General features: G+C 43.1%; 1 protein-coding gene across 5 annotated transcripts in view; it reads right to left on the bottom strand.

Annotated features, from left to right (window-relative positions):
- The window catches only part of MCF2L (MCF.2 cell line derived transforming sequence like), a 309,764-nt gene that overhangs the window by 227,854 nt on the left and 54,407 nt on the right, over positions 1-27,503 (bottom strand). The window contains exon 1 of one of the 5 annotated variants that reach the window (XM_073556856.1): positions 18,206-18,331. The exons of 3 other annotated variants lie outside the window; for them this stretch is intronic. In XM_073556856.1, coding sequence (XP_073412957.1) covers positions 18,206-18,227 — 22 coding nt within the window. In that variant the 5' untranslated portion in view covers positions 18,228-18,331. Of the gene's footprint in view, positions 1-1,817; positions 2,122-18,205; positions 18,332-27,503 lie in introns of those variants that run through there. One more of the 5 variants, XM_073556855.1, reaches the window with a different exon arrangement.

Here is a 27,503-nt window from a genome sequence, read left to right as displayed (position 1 = left end):
ATCTCTAATAATTAATAGTCATCTTTATATAAGGAATTCAGAAACTGGTGACTGACAAACCATGTACCACATAATCCTTGATCACCATAGACATTGCCAAAGCCCTTACAGTCAGGACTCAAAGAAGTGAGCACCATTGAGGCTGACAACACAAGTCCTCTGTTCTGCTGATCAGTAGTGATCCTTGCAGTGGATCCACATAGATCTATCAATTATTATGTATCCAGTGGTAGTTCAAGAGTCAATTCCAAAAGCGTATTCAGGATTCATAAACTAAGCAGAGTCAGAACCACAGAAGTCAATCCTTACAGAAGTAACACAATAAGATTGTCATTTATTGTATATTATACTATCGCGGAGAGTGAAGTGGAAATATATAGGGCACGCTGTTGACCCATTAGCCACCAAATCTGCCCTCTGTTTAGGCACTTATGTTTGGCCATTAGACCTTTTTATGTCAGATGGATGGCTCAAACTGCATACAGTATAGATGGAGGCAGGAAACCCACCAGGAACGGAGCATTAACGTCTGGCATTATGACTATAATAGCATAACTTACATGAAAAATGTTACTCTATTCCCTGACTGGAGTAGCATTTCTGGCAAGGTGCATGAATCTGGCAAATCTTACTCCATCACGCTCCTTTATTAAGACTGACTAGGATGTGCAACGCCATTCCTTATAAATCGGCCCATGTGTTTCCCATCTACAGTCTTGGTAAAAGAGCAGTAAAAACTCCACCGGTTATGTCAAGTTTCATTTGCACAGCATTGGTGCATTTTATAAATAAATATTCATTTTTTTTTCCTCCTTCACATTTTGGACATAATCCAAAAAGAAGAATACATCTATTTTAATACTTCTACTCGTGGTCCTTGTCTGGTATGGAAAAAAAAAGAAACAGAATCAAAACTTTCTTGATTAGACAGGGTCTTCTGTTCAGACCGCTCTCCACATGATCGATGCATAAATCACCATTTAGTGACCTATTTAGGTGGCCGTTTTCATGTGTCATGTTTATATGAAAAAAAATAAAAATAGGTTTACTATATATAAAATATAGCTACTATATTATGGATAGTCAGATGGCAAAATAATGCAAAATTGTTCAATTATTGTTTAGAAACAGTCACTTCTATAGATTGAAAGAAAGAAACAAAAGCAGCTCTTATACCATAAATTGCTTATATGATGCTAAAAAAATAAATAAGCGATCGTGCGTTTCTTCCTATGAAGATGCTTTCTCCGAGTGACCTTTCTATCACAAGAATAACGCCATGTGTCAGCTTATTATTCCCATAGTAACGGAATCATTATGCTGGAGTGGTCATTCCAACATCCAAGTATTGTTCCCGTGCGATTAAGCCCTCGTGATGTATGGTCCCTTTAATTAACACTTGAGGTTTCAGTGCAGATTCCACGCTGTGTTCTTGAGCTTTCACAGGAGTGATATACGACACAGGCGGAAAACAGCACACAGCGATTTCCACTGCAGGAAAATGCACAAATCTGATCTGGTGAGCATCCAGCACCCAGAGAATGAGATGATGCTAGAACATACAGAAAATGCCAACTGCATCCTGAAGACCCCCAATGACATTGAAAGCATGCACAGATATACACCCCCAACTTGCAGCAATTAGACTCTTCCCCCATGAGCAGCATTCATGCAGCAAGGTAAAGCCATGTGCACATGCCGGATTTCTCCCTAGAAAGCTGGGTAGCCATCCATGACATTCAGCCCCCCCAAGCACCTTGGAAGGAGAGTCCGCTACAAATGGAGCAAGAACATAAAGATCAGACAACTCCTCCTACCAGTATCTAGAAAAACCGCATTTAATCTCTGCATCAGTTCTTCTATGGCCATCTCTGCGAATGTTGACGTTCACTTGCTAGAGAAAAGGTCCACAGAAAGCATTTTCTTCCGCCTGCTGAAGAAGCAGCCAGGCTACAGCAGAGCTCCCCAGCACTGCATTTCAATTAGCTCCAGGTCCTTGCCTGACACAAAAGGAGGTGGTAAGTGAGCACAGGCTCCGCTCCGCGACACACAGGCGACTCGCTCACCATTGGAGGTGCTGTCATTATGAGTCTTCATCATCACGTCAGGATCAGTTCACACTGATCAGGAATATTTTCCCTTTTCTGTGCAAACCGTAATGAAACACAACATAGTAACGCCATACATCGAGCAGGTGCCTTGCAGAGAAAAAATATTATAGGATGACAGTTTTTTATTTTTTTTTAAATGTCTGATGAGTGTAACCTTCACTATTCTTTTTTCAGAATGTTTTTACATATGGAAGCAGCGGTATGGCTGCAAAGACGTCTGCCCTCCTTCTCAAAAAAAAACAAACCTTTTCTGTAGAGATATGATGTGCCAGTCATGAGAAATTTAGATTAGATATGCAAATCAAGCCTGAGGTGCAACAGGGGCGTGTCAGTACAGGGCTGCTTTTCTGGTATTACCACACCCCCAGTAGTACGCCAGTCTGATTTGCATATGGCTTCTTCTACACTAGGTTTCTCAGTACTGGCACACTGGATTGGAAAAAAAAAATACAGTGGGTACAGAAAGTATTCAGACCCCTTTAAATTTTTCATTCTGTTTCATTGCAGCCATTTGGTAAATTCAAAAAAGTTCATTTTTTTCTCATTAATGTACACTCTACACCCCATCTTGACTGAAAAAAACAGAAATGTAGAAATTTTTGCAAGTTTATTAGAAAAGAAAAACTGAAATATCACATGGTCAGAATTATTCAGACCCTTTGCTCAGACACTCATATTTAAGTCACATGCTGTCCATTTCCTTGTGATCCTCCTTGACATGGTTCCATAATCCTTAAATGGAAGAAGTTTGGAACCACTAGAAGTCTTCCTAGACCTGCTTGTCCAGCAAATCATGGGAGAAGAACCTTTGTGAGAGAGGTGAAGAAGAACCCCAAGATCACAATGGCTGAGCTCCACAGATGCAGTAGGGAGATGGGAGAAAGTGCCATAAAGTCAACTATCACTGCAGCCCTCCAACAGTGAGGCATTTATGGCAGAGTGGCCTGACGTAAGACTCTCCTCAGTGCAATTGGCTTGGGACCCTACCTGTGCACCACACCAGTTGTGCCACGTCTCTTATCTTATATCTCCTCAGTGCAAGACAAATCAAAGCCCACATAGAGTTTACTAAAAAACACATGAAGGACTCCCAGACTATGAGAAATAAGTTTCTCTGGTCTGCTGAGAACGAAGACAGAACTTTTTGGTGATAATTTTGGTGATAATTCTAAGCAGTATGTGTGGAGAAAACCAAACACTGCTCATCACCTGCCCAATACAATCCCAAAAGTTAAACATGATGGCAGCATCATGCTATGGGGGTGTTTTTCAGCTGCAGGGACAGGACAACTGGTTGCAATTGAAGGAAACATGAATGCGGCCAAGTACAGAAATATACTGGATGAAAACCTCTTCCAGAGCGCTCTGGACCTCAGACTTGGCCGAAGGTTCACCTTCCAACAAGACAATGACCCTAAGCACACAGCTAAAATAACAAAGGAGTGGCTTTAGAACAACTCTTACCATTCTTGACTGGCCTAACCAGAGCCCTCATCTAAACCCAATTGAGCATCTTTGGAGAGACCTGAAAATGGCTGTCCACCAACATTCACCATTCAACCTGTCAGTACTGGAGAGGATCTACAAGGAAGAATGGCAGAGGATCCCCAAATCCAGGTGTGAAAAACTTGCATCATTCCGAAGACGACTCATGGCTGTACTAGCTCAAAAGGGTGCCTCTACTCAGTACTGAACAAAGGGTATGAATACTTATGACCATGTGATATTTCTGTTTTTCTTTTTAATAAATTTGCAAAAATTTATACATTTCTGTTTTTTTCAGTCAAGATGGGGTGCAGAGTGTACATTAATGAGAAAAAAAAGAACTTTTTTGAATTTACCAAATGTCTGCAATGAAGCAGAATGAAAAAATTAACAAAATGAGGCGTATGTTGAGAAAGGTGGTTAAAGAGAACCTGTCAAGTGGAAAAAATGCTATTAACCTGCAGATGTAGGGTTAATCTGCAGATTAAAAGCATTCTGAACCTGCCCAGCCCCCGTCCCTTAGTGCCCCATTGCCAGGAGGAAATTATTTTTATTCCTCCCGGTAGCATTGAGGTTTCATTCACGGGAGTACTGCCGACGTGGTTTAAGTCACTACTCTGTGTATAGAGAGCGGCGGCTGTAACCGTGCCCCCAGCACTGACTGACAGCCGGCTCTAATGCTGAGCTGCTGTCAGTCAGTGCCGGGGGTGCCACTCTCTATACACAGAGCAGTGACTCTCTATACACAGTGCTACCCCCGTGGTTGAAACCAGAACACTACCGGGTGGAATAACGTTCAGAACAGGTTTAGGATGCTATTAACCTGTATATTACCACATCTGCAGGATAATTATGTTTTTTTTTTCACGTGACAGGTTCCTTTTAAGGAAAGAGAACACACCTGAACATACAAACTGCTCTTTCCATTAAAGGAGTTGTCACGGGAAAACAAATTATCATCTATCCACAGGATAGGAAATAACTTGCTGGTCGGTGGGTGTCTAACTTCTGGGATTGATTTGCAAAAGCAGAACATTTACCCCTATTAGAATGGAACAGAAAATGCGTATGCTTGACTGCAGCCTCAATCATTCAATATGGGGCTGCTAGAAGAGCCTAGCACATCGCTCGGCAGCCCCTTAGGGAGTCGAGTGGAGTGTTCGACCTGCTGCTCCATTTTGTTACAGCGGTCAAGTTCCCCCATTGGGGACACCCACGGAACATCTATCCTGTGAACTAATAACTAGCTTTCTCAAAACAACCCCTTTAAAGTCTACATGAAATCATGGTTCACGTCTGGATTAGTGTAAAAATATAATGTGTATACTATCTTAGTTCTCTAAGACAAAGGCAATGTATCTTAATTCAACATCTGGGAGACTAGTTATCTAGGCAAGCAACAGAATCATCAGCCAGTTTCTCATATGATCATCCTATCGCACCATGAATAGGGAAACTAAAGAGTGAAGGCTGAAGAATCACAGACATGTACTTATCAACTTCTAGCAAGTGTATCCAAAGCAGACTACAAATCAAACCTCAGAAATGTTAAAGAAGAAAGACCATCAAAGTTTTTATCCTCTTAATAAATTGCATTCATAATATTATATAGCACTGTGTATGTACAATTGCTCATTTTGCCTTTCTACCCAACTAATTATTCTCATCATAATTCTCATCATAATCTTTATGATAAAGGCATTGAAGTTGATGCAACCAAACTTCCAATCATTAGATGCAATGTTACGATTGACGCTGCAAGTTTCAGGTTACATGATAACGGTTTGAGATCTAACCTTTTTATTTCAGTGCTCATTACCTTTTCTTCCTCTTAAAACTTTAAGGATTACTCCCAGAATCCAAGGTTTTATCATATCTTGAGAACAGGGCTCTGAAACACCACAGGATAATAGCTTTGCAGCGCTTCATCATAAATGGAACAGAGTTCCAAAAGCTTGAGCTTCTCTCCATTCATGGTCTTTGTCTTTGGGACTGCCAAAATAGCCTCATACTCTCCTTGGCTTTCCCATAGACAATAAATGAAGCACATGCAAGAATCTGCACATCTGCTCCATTCAAGGCAGGACTCGGAGGACAGGAACACCTGAACACTATTATCAGGATCATTGGAGGGCCCAAGAGTTAGACCCCCAGCAAATAGTAGGTTATCACCTATCCTATCAATAGAAGATACATTTTTATTCTTAAAATAACGATTTAACTGGTTCCTGGATTCAGCCTTAGTAGTTATTTGTATCTATTAAGAGGATAAGGGAACATAGTTGTACTTGATTTTACTTTATTAATTGTTGATATGGAATAGATTGTGGACCTTATTGGGGAGAGACTACAGGGCGAAGAGTTACAAGACAAAATATGCTAGAATTTAGTTGCAAATTGAACAACACGTCAGACTTAGAAGCGGGAGCGCCAACTCCCCACCCAGCGACGTAGTGAAAAACAGCCAGGTCGAAACGTAAATAAGCTGGTTGTTTTTCTCCCTGCACCCCCTGATGTCTGTTACATGTCTGCACATGAATAATTCTTTGCATCTTTGGAATAAGAGTGTGCATTACTCTCTACATGAGATCAGCAAATTGCAGAAAAAAATGGGAAGTCAAAGTATAAGTACATCAGTATTTTCCTCAAACTACAATACATGAGTTGAGTGTTAAGGGGTGCAAAATACTTGCCTTGCCCTCGGCACTGGAAACCCATGCTTTGCCACTGACATGGAGGGCACTAAATAATGTGGCGCTTTTTCATTGACTGAGGTGTGGAATTTAAAGTATTTCTGGCCGTCTTGCCTGCCACAAAGGAAGGTACGAACTGGCAGCAGAATAGTCCCAAAGTTGAGTTCCTCAAGCCCATTGGTGGAAAAAGCATAGTTGGAAGATGGAATAGTACAGACCAGATGAATACCTAGAAACAGGAGTGATAATGAAGGTTTGGGACAGTAGCAAAGTCACGAAAAGCGAACAGTGATTGTCTGGAGAATAAAAGCTGAGCACTACCATGAGTCCTGTCTGTCATGTCAACAGTAAAGCATCCAGAGACCATTCATGAGTAGAGCTACTTTTCATCCAATGCCCACTTACAATGTTGCACTGCCATGAATTAAGAATGGTATCTAAACATCTTCCAAGAGCAACGTCTCCCAATGATCCAAGAGCAATTTGGTGATGAACAATGCTTTTCCCAGTATTACGGTCAACCATGACACGAGGCAATAGACAACTAAACATTGAAATTTTGTGTCCATGGCCACAAAAATGCCCACATCTCAATTCTACCTGTGGTCAACCTCCAAAAGCAGATGGACAAACAAAACACATAAATTGTGATAAACGGATTAGGCAAGAATGGGTTGTCATAAGTCAGGCTTTGTCCCAGAAGCTGATATCCAACATGCCAAGGTGAATTAAAGGGAATCTGTCACCCTTTTTTTGGACTATCAGCTGCCGGCATTGACATCAGAGGCTTATCTACAGCATTCTGTAATGCTGTAGATAAGCCCCTGATGTAACCTGAAAGATAAGAAAGACACGTTAGATTATACTCACTGGAGGGGGTGTTCCGGTCCGGCGCCTCCCATCTTCATACATCGGGGGCTTATCTACAGCATTACAGAATGCTGTAGACAAGCCCCTGATGTCAATGCTGGCAGCTGATAGTCCTAAAAAAGGTTGACAGATTCCCTTTAACCCCTTCACTACCAAGGGTGGTTTGCACGTTAACTCCCGGGCCAATTTTTACAATTCTGACCACTGTCCCTTTATGAGGTAATAACTCTGGAACGCTTCCATGGATCCCGGTGATTCTGACAATGTTTTCTCGTGACATCTTGTACTTCATGTTAGTGGTAAAATTTAATTCATATAACTTGCGCTTATTTGTGAAAAAATGGAAATTTAGCGAAAATTTCGCAATTTTCCAACTTTGAATTTTTATGCTCTTAAATCACAGAGATATGGCACTCAGAAAACTTAATAGATAACATTTCCCACCTGTTTACTTTACATCAGCAGTTTGGGAACCAAAATTTTTTTTTGTTAGGAAGTTATAAGGGTTAAAAGTTGACCAGCGATTTCTCATTTTTACAACACCATTTTATTTTTAGGGACCACATCACATTTGAAGCCACTTTGAGGGGTCTATATGATAGAAAATACCCAAAGGTGACACCATTCTAAAAACTGCACCCCTCAAGGTGCTCAAAACCACATTCAAGAAGTTTATTAACCCTTCAGGTGCTTTATAGATATTTTTGAATGTTTAAAAAAATGAACATTTAACTTTTTTCACAAAAAAAATTACTTCAGGTTCAATTTTTTTATTTTACCAAGGGTAACAGGAGAAATTGGACTGCAAAAGATATTGTGCAATTTGCCCTGAGTACGCCGATACCTGATATGTGTGGGGAACCACTGTTTGGGCACATGGCAGAACTCGGAAGGGAAGGAGCGCCATTTGACTTTTTCACTGCAAAATTGGCTGGAATTCAGATTGGACGCCATGCCACGTTTGGAGAGCCCCTGATGTGCCTCAACAGTGGAAACCCCCCACAAGTGACCCCATTGTGGAAACTAGACCCCCAAGGAACTTATCTAGATATGTGGTGGGCACTTTGAACCCCCAAGTGCTTCACAGAAGTTTATAACGTACAGCCGTACAATTAAAAAAAAATCATATTTTTTCCACAAAAATGATCTTTTCACCCCCAATTTTTATTTTCCCAAGAGTAACAGGCCCCTAAAAGTTATTGTGCAATTTGTCCCGAGTACGCTGATACCCCATATATGGGGGTAAACCACTATTTGGGCACATGGCAGAGCTCGGAAGGGAAGCAGCACCATTTAACTTTTTTGGCTGGAATTGAGATAGGACGCCATGTCGCGTTTGGAAAGCCCCTGATGTGCCAAAACAGTGGAAATCCCCCAATTCTAACTCCAAACCTAACCCTACCCCTAACCCTAGCTCTGACCCGAGCCCTAACCCTAATGGGAAAATGGAAATAAATTTAAAAAAAATTATTTTATTATTTTTCCCTAACTAAAGCTACTTTCACACTTGCTTTTTTTTGCAGCGCGTTTTTCCCACAAAAAAACGCATGGAAAAAACGCATACAAACGCATACAAATGATGCGTTTTTTTCAAGCATTTTTATGCGCATGCATGAAAAAAACGCAGCGTTTGTATGCGTTTTTACCGCGTTTGCGTTTTTTCCAACATTAGTTGGCCTCACCAAAAAAATCAAGATAGGGTTAGGATTAACACTAACCCAAACCATGACTTTACTAACCCTAACCCTTAACCAAACCATACTAACCCTAATCCTTAACCAAACCCTACTAACCCTAACCCTTAACCAAACCATACTAACCCTAACCCTTAACCAAACCCTGCTAACCCTAACCCACACCCTAACTAACCCTAAACCCTAACCCTTAACTAAACCATACTAACCCTAACCCAAACCCTAACCCCTCTTAACTAACCCTAACTCTAACCCAAACCCCTAATTTCCATTGTCTAACCAATGGTCAACAAAAAAACGCATGCGCAAAAAAACGCATACATGAGCATGCCAATGCGCAAGTATGCGCACCCATAGACTTACAATGGGTGTCTTGCTGTAAAAAAAACGCATTGCGCGCGCATGCTTTTTTTTGAGGCAAGTCGGACGCCCAAAAAATGCAACAGGATGCATTTTGTGCGCCCGAGCGCACACCACAAAAAACACATAAGTGTAAAAACGCATACAAACGCATAAGCGCATCCCATGCAAAATATAGGGAAAAAAAGCGCATGCGTTTTTTAGCGCTAAAATACAGCGCAAAAAAACGCAAGTGTGAAACCAGCCTAATTGGGTGATAACGGGGGGTATGATTTACTATTTATGGCGGGTTTTTTTCATTTTTGTCAGCTGTCATACGCTAAAAGACGCTTTTTATTGTAAAAATAGCTTATGCATCACCACATTTTTGAGAGCTATAATTTTTCCATATTTTGACCCACCGAGTCATGTGAGGACTTATTTTTTGCCATATTTGACATTTTTATTTGTACCATTTTCGGGCACGTGACATTTTTTGATCGCCTTTTATTCCGCGTTTCATGAATTTCTTTTGGGGGGTGCTTTTACACCGTTCCGTGTACGGCAAAATTGATAAAGCGGTTTTATTCTTCGGGGCAGTACGGTTACAGCGATACCTCATTTATGTCATTTTTTTATGTTGTGGCGGTTTTATGCAATGAAAACAATCTCTATATAAAAAATAATTATTTTTGCTTCGCTTTATTCTGCGGGCTATAACTTTTTTATTTTTTCGCTGATGATGCTGTGTGGTGGCTCGTTTTTTGCAGGACAAGATGACGTTTTCAGCGGTACCATGGATATTTATATGCGTCTTTTTGATCGTGCGTTATTGCACTTTTTGTTCGGCGGTATGATAATAAATCATTATTTTTTGCTTCGTTTTTTTATTATTTTTTAAGGGGTTCCCTAAAGGGGTTAACTAATGGGACAGTTTTATAGGGTGGGTCATTACGGACACGGCGATACCAAATATGTGTACTTTTATTGTTTTTTTATTTTAAAAAAATGAATTTATTAGGGAATATTTTTTTTTTTTACTTTATTATAATGTCCCATGGGGGACATCACTGTCCTGTGACAGATCGCTGATCTGTCACATCACAGACCGCTGTGACAGATCAGCGATCTGTCACACGCACTGCTGCAGGCTTCCTCATGCCTGCGCTCTGTGGGCAGTGAGGAAGCCGGCTCCCTGCAGGCCCCCGAAGGTCCCCGTCGCCATATTGGATCCAGGAACCTGCAGGGAAAGCGACCCCCGCAGCGGCGCTGCCCCCTCCCTGCCAATGCTTCCTTTAATCCCCGGTACACCGCGATCATGTTTGATCGCGGTGTGCCAGGGGTTAACGTGTTGGAGGCGGTCCATGACCTCCCATGACACATTGTGCCGGGTGTCAGCTGTTGTGATAATCAGCTGACACCCGGCCGCGATCAGCGGCGCTCACCACGTGAGTGCCACTGATCGCATTAGACGTACTATTCCGTCCTTGGGACTTAGGTCCCAGGTCACATGGACGGAATAGTACGTCCAATGTAGGAAAGGGGTTAAGGAGGTCTTGAAAAATAATGGTCAACTGAGTCTTTACATAATCTTCATTTATTTGTCAATAAAAGTGTAAAAACTTGTGAAATACTTATACTTCATTAACCATACAAACATCTGACTAAAAAATCTAAAACATTGGAAAAAACATAGAAAAATAAGAAGAATACGCCCAATAAATAAAATTGAGTAAAACTTTCTTGTATTACAAAAAGACATAAAATATAAGCACATTAAAAAAGAGAATCTGTGCAGAGAAACAACATATCTGCAGGTAGAGTAATTGTACATATATTTATACAAAATGGGATTTTATTCCTTTATTCCCTAATTTCAGAAATATTTTAGATTCTGTGTATCACGTTGCTTTATCTCAGCTGCTGTATACATAGATACAGTTGTGGCCAAAAGTATTGACACCCCTGCAATTCTGTCAGATAATACTCAGTTTCTTCCTGAAAATGATTGCAAACACAAATTCTTTGGTATTATTATCTTCATTTAATTTGTCTTACATGAAAAAAAAACACAAAAGAGAATGAAGCAAAAAGCAAAACATTGATCATTTCACACAAAACTCCAAAAATGGGCCAGACAAAAGTATTGGCACCCTCAGCCTAATACTTGGTTGCACAACCTTTAGCCAAAATAACTACGACCAACCGCTTCCGGTAACCATCAATGAGTTTCTTACAATGCTCTGCTGGAATTTTAGACCATTCTTCTTTGGCAAACTGCTCCAGGTGCTTGATATTTGAAGGGTGCCTTCTCCAAACTGCCATTTTTAGATCTCTCTACAGGTGTTCTATGGGATTCAGGTCTGGACTCATTGCTGCCCACCTTAGAAGTCTCCAGTGCTTTCTCTCAAACCATTTTCTAGTGCTTTTTGAAGCGTGTTTTGGGTCATTGTCCTGCTGGAAGACCCATGACCTCTGAGGGAGACCCAGCTTTCTCACACTGGGCCCTACATTATGCTGCAAAATTTGTTGGTAGTCTTCAGACTTCATAATGCCATGCACACGGTCAAGCAGTCCAGTGACAGAGGCAGCAAAGCAACCCCAAAACATCAGGGAACCTCGGCCATGTTTGACTGTAGGGACCGTGTTCTTTTCTTTGAATGACTCTTTTTTTCTCCTGTAAACTCTATGTTGATGCCTTTGCCCAAAAAGCTCTACTTTTGTCTCATCTGACCAGAGAACATTCTTCCAAAACGTTTTAGGCTTTTTCAGGTAAGTTTTGGCAAACTCAAGCCTGGCTTTTTTGTGTCTCAGGGTAAGAAGTGGGGTCTTCCTGGGTCTCCTACCATACAGTCCCTTTTCATTCAGACACCGACGGATAGTACGGGTTGACACTGTTGTACCCTCGGACTGCAGGGCAGCTTGAACTTGTTTGGATGTTAGTCGAGGTTCTTTATCCAACATCCGCACAATCTTGCGTTGAAATCTCTCGTCAATTTTTCTTTTCCGTCCACATCTAGGGAGGTTAGCCACAGTGCCATGGGCTTTAACCCCTTCACTACCAAGGGTGGTTTGCACGTTAACTCCCGGGCCAATTTTTACAATTCTGACCACTGTCCCTTTATGAGGTAATAACTCTGAAACGCTTCCATGGATCCCGGTGATTCTGACATTGTTTTCTCATGACATATTGTACTTCATGTTAGTGGTAAAATTTCATTCAAATAACTTGCGTTTATTTGTGAAAAAAATGGAAATTTGGCGAAAATGTTTAAAATTTTGCAATTTTCCAACTTTGAATTTTTATGCCCTTAAATCACAGAGATACAGCACACAAAAAACTTGATAAGTAACATTTCCCACATGTTTACTTTACATCAGCACAATTTTGGAACCCAAATTTTTTTTTGTTAGGAAGTTATAAGGGTTAAAAATTGACAAGCGATTTCTCATTTTTGCAATACCATTTTATTTTTACGACCACATCACATTTGAAGCCACTTTGCGGGGTCTATATGATGGAAAATAACCAAAAGTGACACCATTCTAAAAACTGCATCCCTTAAGGTGCTCAAAACCACATTCAAGAAGTTTATTAACCCTTTAGGTGCGTCACAGGAATTTTTTGGATATTTAAAAAAAAATGAACATTTAACTTTTTTTCACAAAAAAAAATACTTCAGGTTCAATTTTTTTTTTATTTTACCAAGGGTAACAGGAGAAATTGGACTGCAAAAGTTATTGTGCAATTTGTCCTGAGTACGCTGATACCTGATATGTGGGGGGAACCACTGTTTCGGCGCATGGCAGAGCTCAGAAGGGAAGGAGCGCCATTTGACTTTTTCATTGCAAAATTGGCTGGAATTCAGATCGGACGCCATGTCGCGTTTGGAGAGCCCCTGATGTACCTAAACAGTGGAAACCCCCCACAAGTAACCCCATTTTGGAAACTAGACCCCCCAAGGAACTTATGTAGATATGTGGTGAGAACTTTGAACGCACAAGGGCTTCACAGAAGTTTATAATGTACAGCGGTACAATTAAAAGATCATATTTTTTCCACAAAAATGATCTTTTCACCAACAATTTTTATTTTCCCAAGGATAACAAGACCCTAAAAGTTATTGTGCAATTTGTCCTGAGTACGCTGATACCCCACTTGCGGGGGTAAACCACTATTTGGGCGCATGGCAGAGCTCGGAAGGGAAGTTTTTGGCTGGAATTGAGATCGGACACCATGTCGCGATTGGAAAACCCCTGATGTACCAAAACAGTGGAAACCCCCCACAAATGACACCATTTTGGAAACTAGACCCCCCCAAGGAACTTATCTAGATGTGTGGTGAGAACTTTGAACCCCCAAGGGCTTCACAGAAGTTTATAATATACAGCCGTACAATTAAAAAATCATATTTTTTCCACAAAAATGATGTTTTTTCCATAAACATGATCTTTTAGTCACCGATTTTTTTATTTTCCCAATGGTACCAGGAGAAATTGGACCCCAAACATTGTTGTCCAATTTGTCCTGAGTACGCTGATACCTCATATGTGGGAGAAAACTACTGTATGGGCACACGTCGGGGCTCGGAAGGGAAGTAGTGACGTTTTGGAATGCAGACTTTGATGGAATGGTCTGCGGGTGTCATGTTGCTTTTGGAGAGCCCCTGATGTATCTAAACAAGTGACCCCATTTTGGAAACTAGACCCCCTAAGGAACTTATCTAGATGTGTGGTGAGCACTTTGAACCCCCAAGTGCTTCACAGAAGTTTATAATGCCCGGGCATGAAAATAAAAAAATCGTATTTTTTCCACAAACATGATCAATTAGTCCCCAATTTTTTATTTTCCCAACGGTACCAGGAGAAAATGGACCCCAAAAGTTGTTGTCAAATTTGTCCCGAGTACGCTGATACCTCATATGTGGGAGAAAACTACTGTATGGGCACACGTCGGGGCTCGGAAGGGAAGTAGTGACGTTTTGGAATGCAGACTTTGATGGAATGGTCTGCGGGTGTCATGTGCGTTTGGAGAGCCCCTGATGTACTATTGAAACTCCCCACAAGTGACCCCATTTTGGAAACTAGACCCCCCATGGAACTTATCTAGATGTGTGGTGAGCACTTTGAACCCCCAAGTGATTCACAGAAGTTTATGACGCCCGGGCGTGAAAATAAAAAAATCATTTTTTTCCACAAAAATGATATTTTTGCCCCCAATTTTTTATTTTCCTAAGGGTAACAGGAGAAATTGGACCCCAAAAGTTGTTTTGCAATTTGTCCTGAGTAGGCTGATATCCTATATGTGGGGTAAAACACTGTTTGGGCGCACGGCAGAGCTTGGAAGGGAAGGAGCACCATTTGACTTTTTCAACGTAGGATTGGCCGGAATTGAGATCCGACGCCATGTTGCATTTGGAGAGCACCTGATGTGCCCAAACAGTGGAAACAGTGCGAGCTATAACTTTTTTATTTTTTCGCTGATGATGCTGTGTGGTAGCTCATTTTTTGCGGGACAAGATGACGTTTTCAGTGGTACCATGGATATTTATATGCGTCTTTTTGATCGCGCGTTATTGCACTTTTTGTTCGGCGGTATGATAATAAATCATTGTTTTTTGCTTCGTTTTTTATTTTTAATTTTTAAGGGGTTCGCTAAAGGGGTTAACTAATGGAACAGTTTTACAGGGCAGGTCGTTACGGACGCGGCGATACCAAATATGTGTACTTTTATTGTTTTGGTTTTTTTTTATTTCCAAAAAATGAATTTATTTGGGAATATTTTATTTTTTCTAATTTATTTAGCGATTTTTTTAAAATTAATTTTACACTTTTTTTTAACTTTATTAGGTTGTCCCAGGGGGGACATCACTGTCCTGTGATAGATCGCTGATCTGTCACATCACAGATCACTGTGACAGATCAGCAATCTGTCACAGGCAGTGCTGCAGACTTCCTCATGCCTGCGCTTTGCAGGCACTGAGGAAGTCAGCTCCCTACAGGCCTCCGAAGGTCCCTGTCGCCATCTTGGATCCGGGGACCTGTAGGGAAGAGACCCCGCAGCAGTGCTGCATATTGCGCTGCTGTGGGGGGCTCAGGGAAGCACGGAGGGAGCCCCCTCCCTGCCGATGCTTCCCTTTAACTCCGGTACACCGCGATTGTGTTTGATCGCGGTGTGCAAGGGGTTAACGTGTCGGGGGCGGTCCGTGACCGCCCCTGACACATTGTGCCGGGTGTCAGGTGTGATAATCAGCTGACACCCGGCCGCGATCAGCGGCGCTCACCACGTGGCGCCGCTGATCGCTATGACGTAATATTCCGTCCATAGTAATTAGGTCCAGGGTCACATGGACGGAATATTATGTCCATTGTAGGTAAGGGGTTAAACTTCTTGATGACACTGCGCACGGTAGACACAGGCACATTCAGGTCTTTGGAGATGGACTTGTAGCATTGAGATTGCTCATGCTTCCTCACAATTTGGTTTCTCAAGTCCTCAGACAGTTCTTTGGTCTTCTTTCTTTTCTCCATGCTCAATGTGGTACACACAAGGACACAGGACAGAGGTTGAGTCAACTTTAATCCATGTCAACTGGCTGCAAATGTGATTTAGTTATTGCCAACACCTGTTAGGTGCCACAGGTAGGTTACAGGTGCTGTTAATTACACAAATTAGAGAAGCATCACATGATTTTTCGAACAGTGCCAATACTTTTGTCCACCCTCTTTTTTAGGTTTGGTGTGGAATTATATCCAATTTGGCTTTAGGACAATTCTTTTTGTGTTTTTTCATTTAAGACAAATTAAATGAAGGTAATAATACCAAAGAATTTGTGTTTGCAATCATTTTCAGGAAGAAACTGAGTATTATCTGACAGAATTGCAGGGGTGTCAATACTTTTGGCCACAACTGTACTTACAAATATGGAAACAATAACATTTAAATATTTATTAAAACTAAACAATCATTATAAAAAGGAGTCCATTGCACTGGTCTGCAAATTAGGAAGGCGTAGATGGACACTGTGCTCTGCGAGGATTTGCCGGTTTCTGAGCCGGGATCGGAGGGTATGTATGCGTTATACATACTGTCGGCCAAAGCAGGTCTATTGGATGTGGCCTCGCTTCCATACACTTGTCCGATCTGATAGATGCTACTGCGCACGCACCGCCGGCACCATCTTGTTGGAGACATTTTTTTTTCTTCTAGCAAGATGGCGCCAGCGGCGCCTGCGCAGTAGCATCTATCGATCGCTGATAGATTATACTACATAGGCGCCATCTGCACCTTTTTCACACAAATTTATTCAGAGAAAAAAAATTATATCAGCATATAAAGCAATTTAATGCATGTTATAGATGTGATCATGCTGCAGCGAGGGCGCCGCCGCCGCCTGCCTGCCAAATGTAATTTTTTTTTTCAATACATATAATATTCAGTATGTAAAACAGGACTCAGGTGACTGAGGGGTCAGTGACCTGTCATAAGCCATCAGTATAAATAGTAAAGCAGAGCACCACATAAAGATCCCCAAAGGCCACCCCGAATCCCGAGCATGTCATTAATTGAAAATACCAAATATTGATTTTACTTAGAATTGTCTTTTGTTCGTTCGCTTTAAATTTTGTTAATTGAGAAAAATAAGGCCCTGTGCACACGGTGCAGATTCTGTGCAGTTCTGCAGCAGATTTGGCCCTGCAGAACTGCAAGTGATGTACAGTTCCATTTAAGGCTATGTAAAACAAAAACCGCTGTGCACATGCTGCAGATTTTTCTGCGCAGATTTGGTGCGGAATAAAAGAGGCAGCATGTCGCTTCTTTTGTGCAGTTTTGCTGCAGTTTTCCACCTGCTCCATTATAGAAATCTGCAGGTGAAAACTGCATGGGAAAATCCGCACAAAAACTGCACTAAATCTGCACTAAAACTGCAGGTAAAACGCAGGTCATTTTACCTGCAGAATTAGCAAAATCTGCGCAGAAAATTCCACAGCAGAATCCGCACCGTGTGCACATAGCCACACTTCTCTTTTTGAAAGAATTCTTATTTTACCGCATTTTTTCTTCATCTACATACAATGTTTGCACAACCCTTGTACCCATAGGTAACACAAGATCCGCCAGTCACAAGTGGTAAATGGTCACACTCACCTGCACAACCCCTCTGCAGGACGACCTCTGACCCGGTCACAGAGCGGGCCTGCCACACTTCTCGGAGGACAACAAACATCTCTAAACTATTTAGTTTCTATGGTGCATGTGGTTGTTGTAAAGGTTATTAGCAGCTGGGGCAAGATGGCATCAAACATAATAATGTACAGAAAATAGAATAAAAAAACTGCCATAATAAAATACATACTATAGAATAACAAATGCATAACACGGCAATAGAACCAAACAGTGCTCTTTGCTGTTCCCTGATTCCACCTACGGTAATATGTCCAGTACATCATAAAAATGCCATGACCTTATAATGCATGATTAACTTTATGGACTAATAAGTGGGATTGTAGATGAAGGCTATAGTGTGTCCAAACAGGGGGATCAGGGATCATATCTATAGTCTCTACAAATAAGGACAGAAAATGTACCAAAAATCTCGCAAGATATTCATCTCAATTATACATTCTTTGCATGTGATTAGCCAGTGGTGTTCATATTTAACACTACGAATGCCAATATTTATAATATATTTATAATATAAATACACTATATGGAAAGACTGATCTGACACTAATGACTTTCCCAATTGTTTACTTTTTGTCTTTTTTTTCCATCATCATTCTTGAGTCAAAATCTGCAGTGGTTTATACATAAAGAGCACAGCATAAGGAACGATTTGTATTTTTGATTTGGACCCATTGCTGATTTTGGCTCTAAATACTCAGGCGTTATCAGTCAGTAGCGTTACTTTCAGATGTGAAAACACAAAGATACCACAATAAAGAGAATTCTTTCCAAGGTATAAGGTTTTTATAAAAACACTGACAAAATCAAGAAATTTGGACATCTTACCCTTCTGCTGGATGTCTTCCATAATAACTGCTCTGCTGACACCTAGTGGCTACGTAATGCATAACAGTCTGCATACAACCATGCAGGGATGAAAATCAGGTCTCTTCATTCACTTAACTTGTATTTAAAAACATATAAAAAGCAGCGTAAATGCCCTGTAACAGACACAGCCAAAAATTAGGTCAGACAGAGCACAAAATGACACCCCGTCTCCATCATTAAAGTTAACGGCCCCCTAATGGATATGCCGAAATCCTGTTTTTCAGTGTTTCAGAAAGAAGCCCTGATGGAACCATTGATGTGTGGCTAAAACAAGATGGATTACTGAATCCACTAGGTGGCACTACAGTTCAAGTGCTCACCCTCTCTGAAGAGGCCATTTGCACACTTAGATTCCCAGAGGAGCACTGCATTGCCTATAAGTCTCCTTACGCAGACATGGCACCCTCCACAAGGAAACACTCAATTTAGTCATACATTTTTAAGAGGAATAATAAAGCAACCACATAGGGTCCTAGAAAAAAAGTGCTCCACATGTGGAATGAAAGTAATTACTAAAATAGATATCTCAGCTGAGCTGCCAGGTGATTCTGCACTGTACACAAAATTCTGAAGTCATTATGTGACTCTATACTTGCAGTCACATGACTGCCCACTTGTGGTGAAAATACAGGGAAAGAATCACTTTTATGGTAAGGATGCGTTCACATTGCTCTTTTCTCCACGTTCATGGCATCTGAATCCCGTTTTGTAGGAGACATCGGACGCTAACGCCCCGGGGCCATAGACTATCATGGTACCGGCAGATCGATCATGCACTCCTATGTGCATCATTATCAGGCATGTACGCCTACTATTCTGGAAGGAAGACGAGCTCGCAAAACGCGCGTCGGGATTTGGAGGTCCAGCGAGTCACCAGACTCTGCACGTGTATGGTGGATGCAGACCCAGTGTGGTGTAGTGACCACTGTGTCCACTAGGGGCGCCTTATGGATGTCCCAGGAGAGTGGATGAATGGCAAGATACTGAATGACCGTTATGTATCTCAAGGTGGGTGGCCTTGAGATGGAGATTTATGTGTGTGTTAATCAGTAGTGATACTGCTGAGGTGCTGGTTCAATGTGTCAGGGACTAGTTACCTACAAACCCACCCAGGGGGTGTGTTTAATAACGCTATTGTAAAGTGTATATGTGTGTGTGATGGACCTGTGATGAGGTCATAGTCATGTGACCCGGTGGGCGTGGCTATGGACCATATAATGTGGCCAGGGTAGGTCACATGGGGTGAATGCAGGGACCCGATTGGTCCGTTTGGAAGGTCTCGTGTGGCTACCTTCCTGACAGCATGTGGACGCTGTTTTAATGGCTGCAAGTGCCTGAGAGTTCCCTGGAGGGAATGAATGTCTGCTGTATGGAGAAGCAGCCATGAGAGAACCCTGACGGGGTGAGATATAACTGTGAGGCTGAAAAGCCTGCGTACTGGACATTGCTAACGGAGTGAAGCTCTGTCATGGACGCTATGCCGTTTATATGATCTTTATGTTGCTGGTCATGGTTTATGATGCCTAATAAACCGCATGGACTGTTATGATTTTATGGAAAATCTGTGCCGGATCTGATTTTGTGGCTGCTGAGCGAGTATCCCCTACTTAAATGACAGCGCTACCTCACAATTGGTGGAGAATGCAGGCATTGTTGTAGCCTTGTTGCAAGGAGCAACGGAAGAGGACTGCAAAGTCAGTTGCTAAGGGCAACGCTGAGCCAGAAGGCTGACGGTTGGGGAAGGCACTGCCCGGCTGTGGTTCTGGAACCGTGGGGCGGCCTAGTGAGTAAGGCACTGTCCGGATCGGTGAGCTCAGTGCGGCCGTTTCCCCAGGAGAAAGAGACTTGTAGGATACCTCTGCGGTAGAGGGGTCCGAGAACCTGCGCGGCCAGCAGGTGACGGTCGTGAAAACTGTGTTGTACTGACCGGGGTCAGTGAGAAAGAGACTGGTGTTTGCTATAGGGTGCCTCTGTGGAGAAGAGGTATCTGAGGACCTGTGGGGCTGACACAGGTAACGGACGGGTGTTCGTGTTGTACTGACCGAGGTCAGTGATAAAGACTGTGTACCTGGAGGGTTCAGTGAGCAAGGTCCTGGAAGTTCAGTGTTGGGAGGTTCTGGGAGAAGAATCGGATCCCTGGAGCACGCGGTATGACCTTGGACCTGGTGAGGCGTGAGTGTTGGGCAGCCTTAGGTGGAGACGGCTGTCCTGAAGAGCACCCGCTAAGCCCCTGGACCTGGTGAGGCCGGTGTGTTGGGAAACCCTGGGAGGAGGGTCGGCTCCCTGAATAGCACCCGGTGCGCCCTGTGTGTTGGACGGTCTCAGGCGGAGACGGTACGTCCTGAAGATCACACAGAAAGGACACGTGAGTTTTGTGTGGTTTTTTTTTTTCTTTTCTCAACTCAGCCTGCGGTGGCTCAGTGGGAGTCCAGAAGGTGACAAGCGGCTTGCTGTAACTCGGCGGGGTTACGAAGAGGACAAGCAGCTTCCTGTAACTCGGCGGGGTTACGAAGAGGACACCAGCCGCTGTGTGTGTGAACAGCAGCAGGTGGTTTCGGTGATCGGTGACAGCAGGAGCTGTGGTGGTGCCAGCAAAGACTTGTGTGGTATCGTAAAAGAGACAAACTGTGTTGTGTGAACTGTGGTCTGAGAAGACCGGTATAACAGACATGGGGAAGTCCCGAAAGGGGGCGGTGGCCCAAATCGGGGTGGTAGCCCAATAGGGGGTGGAGTCCTAGAGGGGGCGGTGACCCAAATTGGCGTGGTAACCCAAAAAGGGGTGGAGTCCCGGGAGGGGGCGGCGTCCCAAATTGGGGTGGTTCAGGAAATGGCAGCACTGGATGCCTCACTGGGTATGTCTGGGAAAGCGCAGTGTGTCTGTATGAGTTTTGAGGAGTGCGGCATGTATTTTCCGGATGACGGGCCACAGGTGTGTACCGTGATGCTGCACTGGGAAGGAGTCTCTGGTAGACTGGACTCAGAGAGTCAGGTGACTCTGACAGGAACTCCTCTCGTTTTATCTCTGACCGAGAAAAACGCCAGGGTTCGCTGTAAACATGGGGTCACGGTGAACTATGCAGTAGACAGAGTAATGATCAAGGGGAACAAAGGTGGTGAGTGCCAAGGGGGCGGGATACCACGGGACTTAGTCTATGCCTTGGAGAGGGGCCGGGACTTTGTTTTGTTTGATGATGTATGGTCGGATGATGGAGACGTTTCGACTTTGGGGCCAGCAGACACAGACAGTGACGGCTCCTGACGTGGACAGGTCAGAGGTAGAACTGACCGGAAGAAGTACATCTGCCCAACTTACGGACCTGACGTCTGGTGATATGACGGATGGTGGGCTGGGAGATGAGACGACTGGGGTAAAAACTCAGTTAAACGGTAACGGGAGGGTTCACTCGACTGGTGGGACTGACCCAGTGGTACCCTTTGACAATACAATTAAAGAGGTAGTGGTGAGACACGTGCTGGCCAAAAGAGAACAGGATCGTGAGATAAAGCTGATAAAGGAGACAGTGGAAGGACATCTCGAACAAGAAAGAGTCCTGAGTAGTGTTGAGCATTCCGATACCGCAAGTATCGGGTATCGGCCGATACTTGCTGTATCGGAATTCCGATACCGACTTCCGATATTTTTTCAATATCGGAATTCGGCATCGGAATCGGAAGTTCAGTTGATTGACGGCCTGACGTCATCATGATGCGCGGTGTGTGCGCATCATGATGCGCCGTCATTTCGGGCCTTCCGGGGGTCTCTGCCGGCCTGCCGGGGGGCTGTGCCGGCCTGCCGGGGGGCTGTGTGGACTGCCCGGGGTCTGTACCGGCCTGCCGGGGGGCTGTGCCGGCCTGCCGGTGGTCTGTGCACCCTGTGGGGGTCTGTACCGGCCTGCCGGGGGGCTGTGCTGATGTCCGGGGGTCTGTGCAAGCATCGTCCGATGGGACTACAAGTCCCATCGGGCGATGCCTGCTACCATGACAGTGATTGACACATTAGCCAATGATGGGACAGTAGTAGTCCCATCATCCGAGTAATGTGTTAAATGTTAAAAAAAAAAAAATATATATATACTACATACATACTACATGCATGCTACATACATACTACATGCTACATACATACTACATATATACTACATACATACTACATACATGCTACATACATACTACATGCATGCTACATACATACTACATGCTACATACATACTACATATATACTACATACATGCTACATACATACTGCATGCTACATACATACTACATACATACTACATACATACTACATGCATGCTACATACATACTACATGCATGCTACATACATACTACATGCTACATACATACTACATATATACTACATACATACTACATACATGCTACATACATACTGCATGCTACATACATACTACATACATACTACATACATACTACATGCATGCTACATACATACTACATGCATGCTACATACATACTACATGCATGCTACATACATACTACATGCTACATACATACCACATACATACTACATACATACTACATATATACTACATGCATGCTACATACATACTACATGCTACATACATACCACATACATACTACATACATACTACATGCTACATACATACTACATATATACTACATGCATGCTACATACATACTACATGCTACATACATACCACATACATACTACATACATACTACATACATACTACATACATACTACATATATACTACATACATGCTACATACATACTACATGCTACATACATACCACATACATACTACATACATGCTACATATATAATACATGCATGCTACATACATACTACATGCATGCTACATACATACTACATATATACTACATGCATGCTACATACATACTACATGCTACATGCATGCTACATACATACTACATACATACTACATGCTACATACATACCACATATATACTACATACATACAATACATTAATACAATACATACATAGACATACAGTACATATAACATAGAGTAACATACTTACCAATACTTGTCACATTGTTCCCCGAAGCCATTGTCTTTTCCGGAATAAATATTAACATAACAAACCACAAAAATACTCACCCACGATCCGAAGCAGTCCACAAGTGTGTCCCACGACGATCTTGGGTAGAGAACGTCAGCATCAGATGATGCTGCCGTTCTCTACGGGCTGCAGGAATCCAATGACGGAAGGTAGGTATCCTTCCGCACTGTATTCCTCCGCCACTTAAAAAAAAAAAAGTCCCTAGTCTCACTTTATGCCATTGCTGCGTGGGAATTTCCCACACAGCAATGGCATAAAGTGAGACTAGGGACTTTTTTTTTTTTTTTAAGTGGCGGAGGAATACAGTGCGGAAGGATACCTACCTTCCGTCATTGGATTCCTGCAGCCCGTAGAGAACGGCAGCAACAGCTGATGCTGCAGTTCTCTACCCAAGATCGTCGTGGGACACACTCGTGGACTGCTTCGGATCGTGGGTGAGTATTTTTGTGGTTTGTTATGTTAATATTTATTCCGGAAAAGACAATGGCTTCGGGGAACAATGTGACAAGTATTGGTAAGTATGTTACTCTATGTTATATGTACTGTATGTCTATGTATGTATTGTATGAATGTATTGTATGTATGTAGTATATATGTGGTATGTATGTAGCATGTAGTATGTATGTAGTATGTATGTAGCATGCATGTAGCATGTAGTATGTATGTAGCATGCATGTAGTATATATGTAGTATGTATGTACCATGCATGTAGTATATATGTAGCATGTATGTAGTATGTATGTGGTATGTATGTAGCATGTAGTATGTATGTAGCATGTATGTAGTATATATGTAGTATGTATGTAGCATGTAGTATGTATGTAGTATGTATGTAGTATGTATGTGGTATGTATGTAGCATGTAGTATGTATGTAGCATGCATGTAGTATATATGTAGTATGTATGTAGCATGTAGTATGTATGTAGTATGTATGCAGTATGTATGTGGTATGTATGTAGCATGTAGTATGTATGTAGCATGCATGTAGTATATATGTAGCATGTAGTATGTATGTAGTATGTATGTGGTATGTATGTAGCATGTAGTATGTATGTAGCATGCATGTAGTATGTATGTAGCATGCATGTAGTATGTATGTAGTATGTATGTAGTATGTATGTAGCATGCAGTATGTATGTAGCATGTATGTAGTATGTATGTAGTATATATGTAGTATGTATGTAGCATGTAGTATGTATGTAGCATGCATGTAGTATATATGTAGTATGTATGTAGCATGCATGTAGTATGTATGTAGTATGTATGTAGCATGCAGTATGTATGTAGCATGTATGTAGTATATATGTAGTATGTATGTAGCATGTAGTATGTATGTAGCATGCATGTAGTATGTATGTAGTATTTTTTTTTTTTTTTTTTTAACATTTAACACATTAGCCGGATGATGGGACTACTACTGTCCCATCATTGGCTAATGTGTCAATCACTGTCATGGTAGCAGGCATCGCCCGATGGGACTTGTAGTCCCATCGGACGATGCCTGCACAGCCCCCCGGCAGGCCGGCACAGCCCCCCGGCAGGCCGGCACAGCCCCCCGGAGCCTGCACAGACCACCGGCAGGCCGGCACAGACCACCGGAGCCTGCACAGACCCCCTGGCAGGCCGGCACAGCCCCCCGAAAGGCCCGTACAGACCCCAGAGAGGCTGTACAAGGGCAGGAAAGGGTTTTTCTTATTCCGATACCGGAAGTCCCATAGACTTGAATGGGACTTCCGGTATCGGAATCGGCGATACCGATACTTTTTTTAAAGATCGGCCGATACCATCCGATACGATACTTTGAGGTATCGGACGGTATCGCTCAACTCTAGTCCTGAGACAAATGGCCGAGCACAGGGTTGAGGAGCTCGAGAAAGAAGTCTTGGAGCTCAGAGAAACTGTAAGTGGTCTTCTGCGGGAGAAGAACTTTGACAGTGATGAACAGCGACCGGGTCCGACTGGTGGTAGAACGGAGCTGCTGGTGCCCGTCTTGGCAGACTGTCATGAAGAGATGAGATCTCGTGAAGTTGGGGAGCTAAGAACTGAAGACAGTCACCCGGTCGGGTCAACTGTAGTGAGGGAAGTGTCCGTGGTAAAGTAAGAGCCTCCTGCCCAGGAAGAGAGCAAGGCCACGACCTTCAAGTTGGGAATTGATGTACCAAAAGACATGCAAGAGGCCTGTGCTGAGGAAGGTGTGCATGATGCTTTCAAAGAGGCGTTCAAAGCGTGTAAGGTGCACTAGGCGCCTGAGACTCGGCAGTTGGTGATAATGTCAGCCAGGGAAGACACAGCAAAGCGGGTGGCTGTCCTGAAAAACATGCATCTGCAGTGTCTCCATGTCAAACAGTTGGTTAGGCGGAGTAATATGAAAGTTTCTCGACGCCTAGGGTTAGAAAGGGAGGCTATGGATCGGTTGGGTTTGCGGAAAGAGATAGTTTCAGTTCCCAAAGGTCTAATTGGGAGAATCATTGGAAGATTCGGGAAGGTAATGCAAGACCTTGTGAATATCTCCGGTGTGGTGAGGGTGAGGATCACTCCTGATGATGAAGACCAGGTATCCAGTGAAGAGTGTAGGATTCCCGTCCTGGTGGTTGGCTCCGTGGAAAGCCTGAGAAACTTTCGGATGCTCTTGGAGTATCTAGTGGGGTTCCTGCAAGAGATTGAGCAGTTGAGGCTGGACCATCGGCGAATCAATAAAGAGGTTCGGAACACCAAGTGGCGGCCACCTCCAACCCAAGATGTAAGGACCCGAAGGGTTCCTCCAAGTAGTGACATGGCAGGTGGCCAAAGAATGTCAGCAAGTGGCAGTTCTACGGGCCGTACGAGGCTGAGAGACATTAGTTCCTGTGAGAAGCTGAATGGGTCAGACTCAGGCCAGACAGTAGGCCCAACTAAGACCGATGACTATACCAACCGGGGGAGCTGATCGGGGAACGGAACAAACAGGGAGAGGAATGTGGTGACTAGACAGTGTCTGATGATGCAGACAGACTGTAACTGGAGAGCCAAAGATCAGGGCCGATATTCTGACCGCTGGGGGCGGGGGAGACCTAACGTAGAGATGAGGCCATATGATAGAAGTGATAGACGGAGACGGTTCTCTCGACCTGTGGGGCAAGGTGTAATGAGTGCCGGGTCTCGAGAGCCTGATGTAAGGTTGTGTGTTCAACCCCACAAGTTTGAACAGAGGGGGGAGGTATGTGGTGGTGACCACTGTGTCCACTAGGGGGCGCTGTATGGATGTCCCAGGAGAGTGAATGAATGGCAAGATACTGAATGACCGTTATGTATCTCAAGGTGGGTAGCCTTGAGATGGAGATTTATGTGTGTGTTAATCAGTAGTGATACTGCTGAGGTGCTGGTTCAATGTGTCAGGGACTAGTTACCTACAAACCCACCCAGGGGGTGTGTTTAATAACGCTATTGTAAAGTGTATATGTGTGTGTGATGGACCTGTGATGAGGTCACAGTCATGTGACCCGGTGGGCGTGGCTATGGACCATATAATGTGGCAGGGTAGGTCACATGGGGTGAATGCAGGGACCCGATTGGTCCGTTTGGAAGGTCTCATGTGGCTACCTTCCTGACAGCATGTGGACGCTGTGTTTTAATGGCTGCAAGTGCCTGAGAGTTCCCTGGAGGGAATGAATGTCTGCAGTATGGAGAAGCAGCCATGAGAGAACCCCGACGAGGTGAGATATAACTGTGAGGTTGAAAAGCCTGCGTATTGGACATTGCTAAAAGAGTGAAGCTCTGTCATGGACGCTATGCTGTTTATATGATCTTTATGTTGCTGGTCATGGTTTATGATGCCTAATAAACCGCATGGACTGTTATGATTTTATGGAAAATCTGTGCCGGATCTGATTTTGTGGCTGCTGAGCGAGTATCCCCTACTTAAATGACAGAGCTACCTCACACCAGGTAATATGTATATGACATGGGATGACAGCCATGTTTATAGCAAGAAAGTTCTTAGGACATAATAGTGGCAATTGGAGGTATAGTGGTTCTTATTTGGATGAAACCTTGCCATTACTTTGGTAGAGGCTCTTTTTTGGCGTGTGCATACAGTTGTGGCCAAAAGTATTGACACCCCTGCATTTCTGTCAGATAATACTCAGTTTCTTCCTGAAAATGATTGCAAACACAAATACTTTGGTATTATTATCTTCATTTAATTTGTCTT

Source organism: Dendrobates tinctorius, unplaced genomic scaffold (assembly GCF_039654945.1).
Source record: "Dendrobates tinctorius isolate UK_male_01 unplaced genomic scaffold, ASM3965494v1 ptg000240l, whole genome shotgun sequence".
NCBI lineage: Eukaryota > Metazoa > Chordata > Amphibia > Anura > Dendrobatidae > Dendrobates > Dendrobates tinctorius.
Note: the sequence above shows the minus strand (reverse complement) of the source record. Positions and strands in the feature narration are given on the sequence as shown.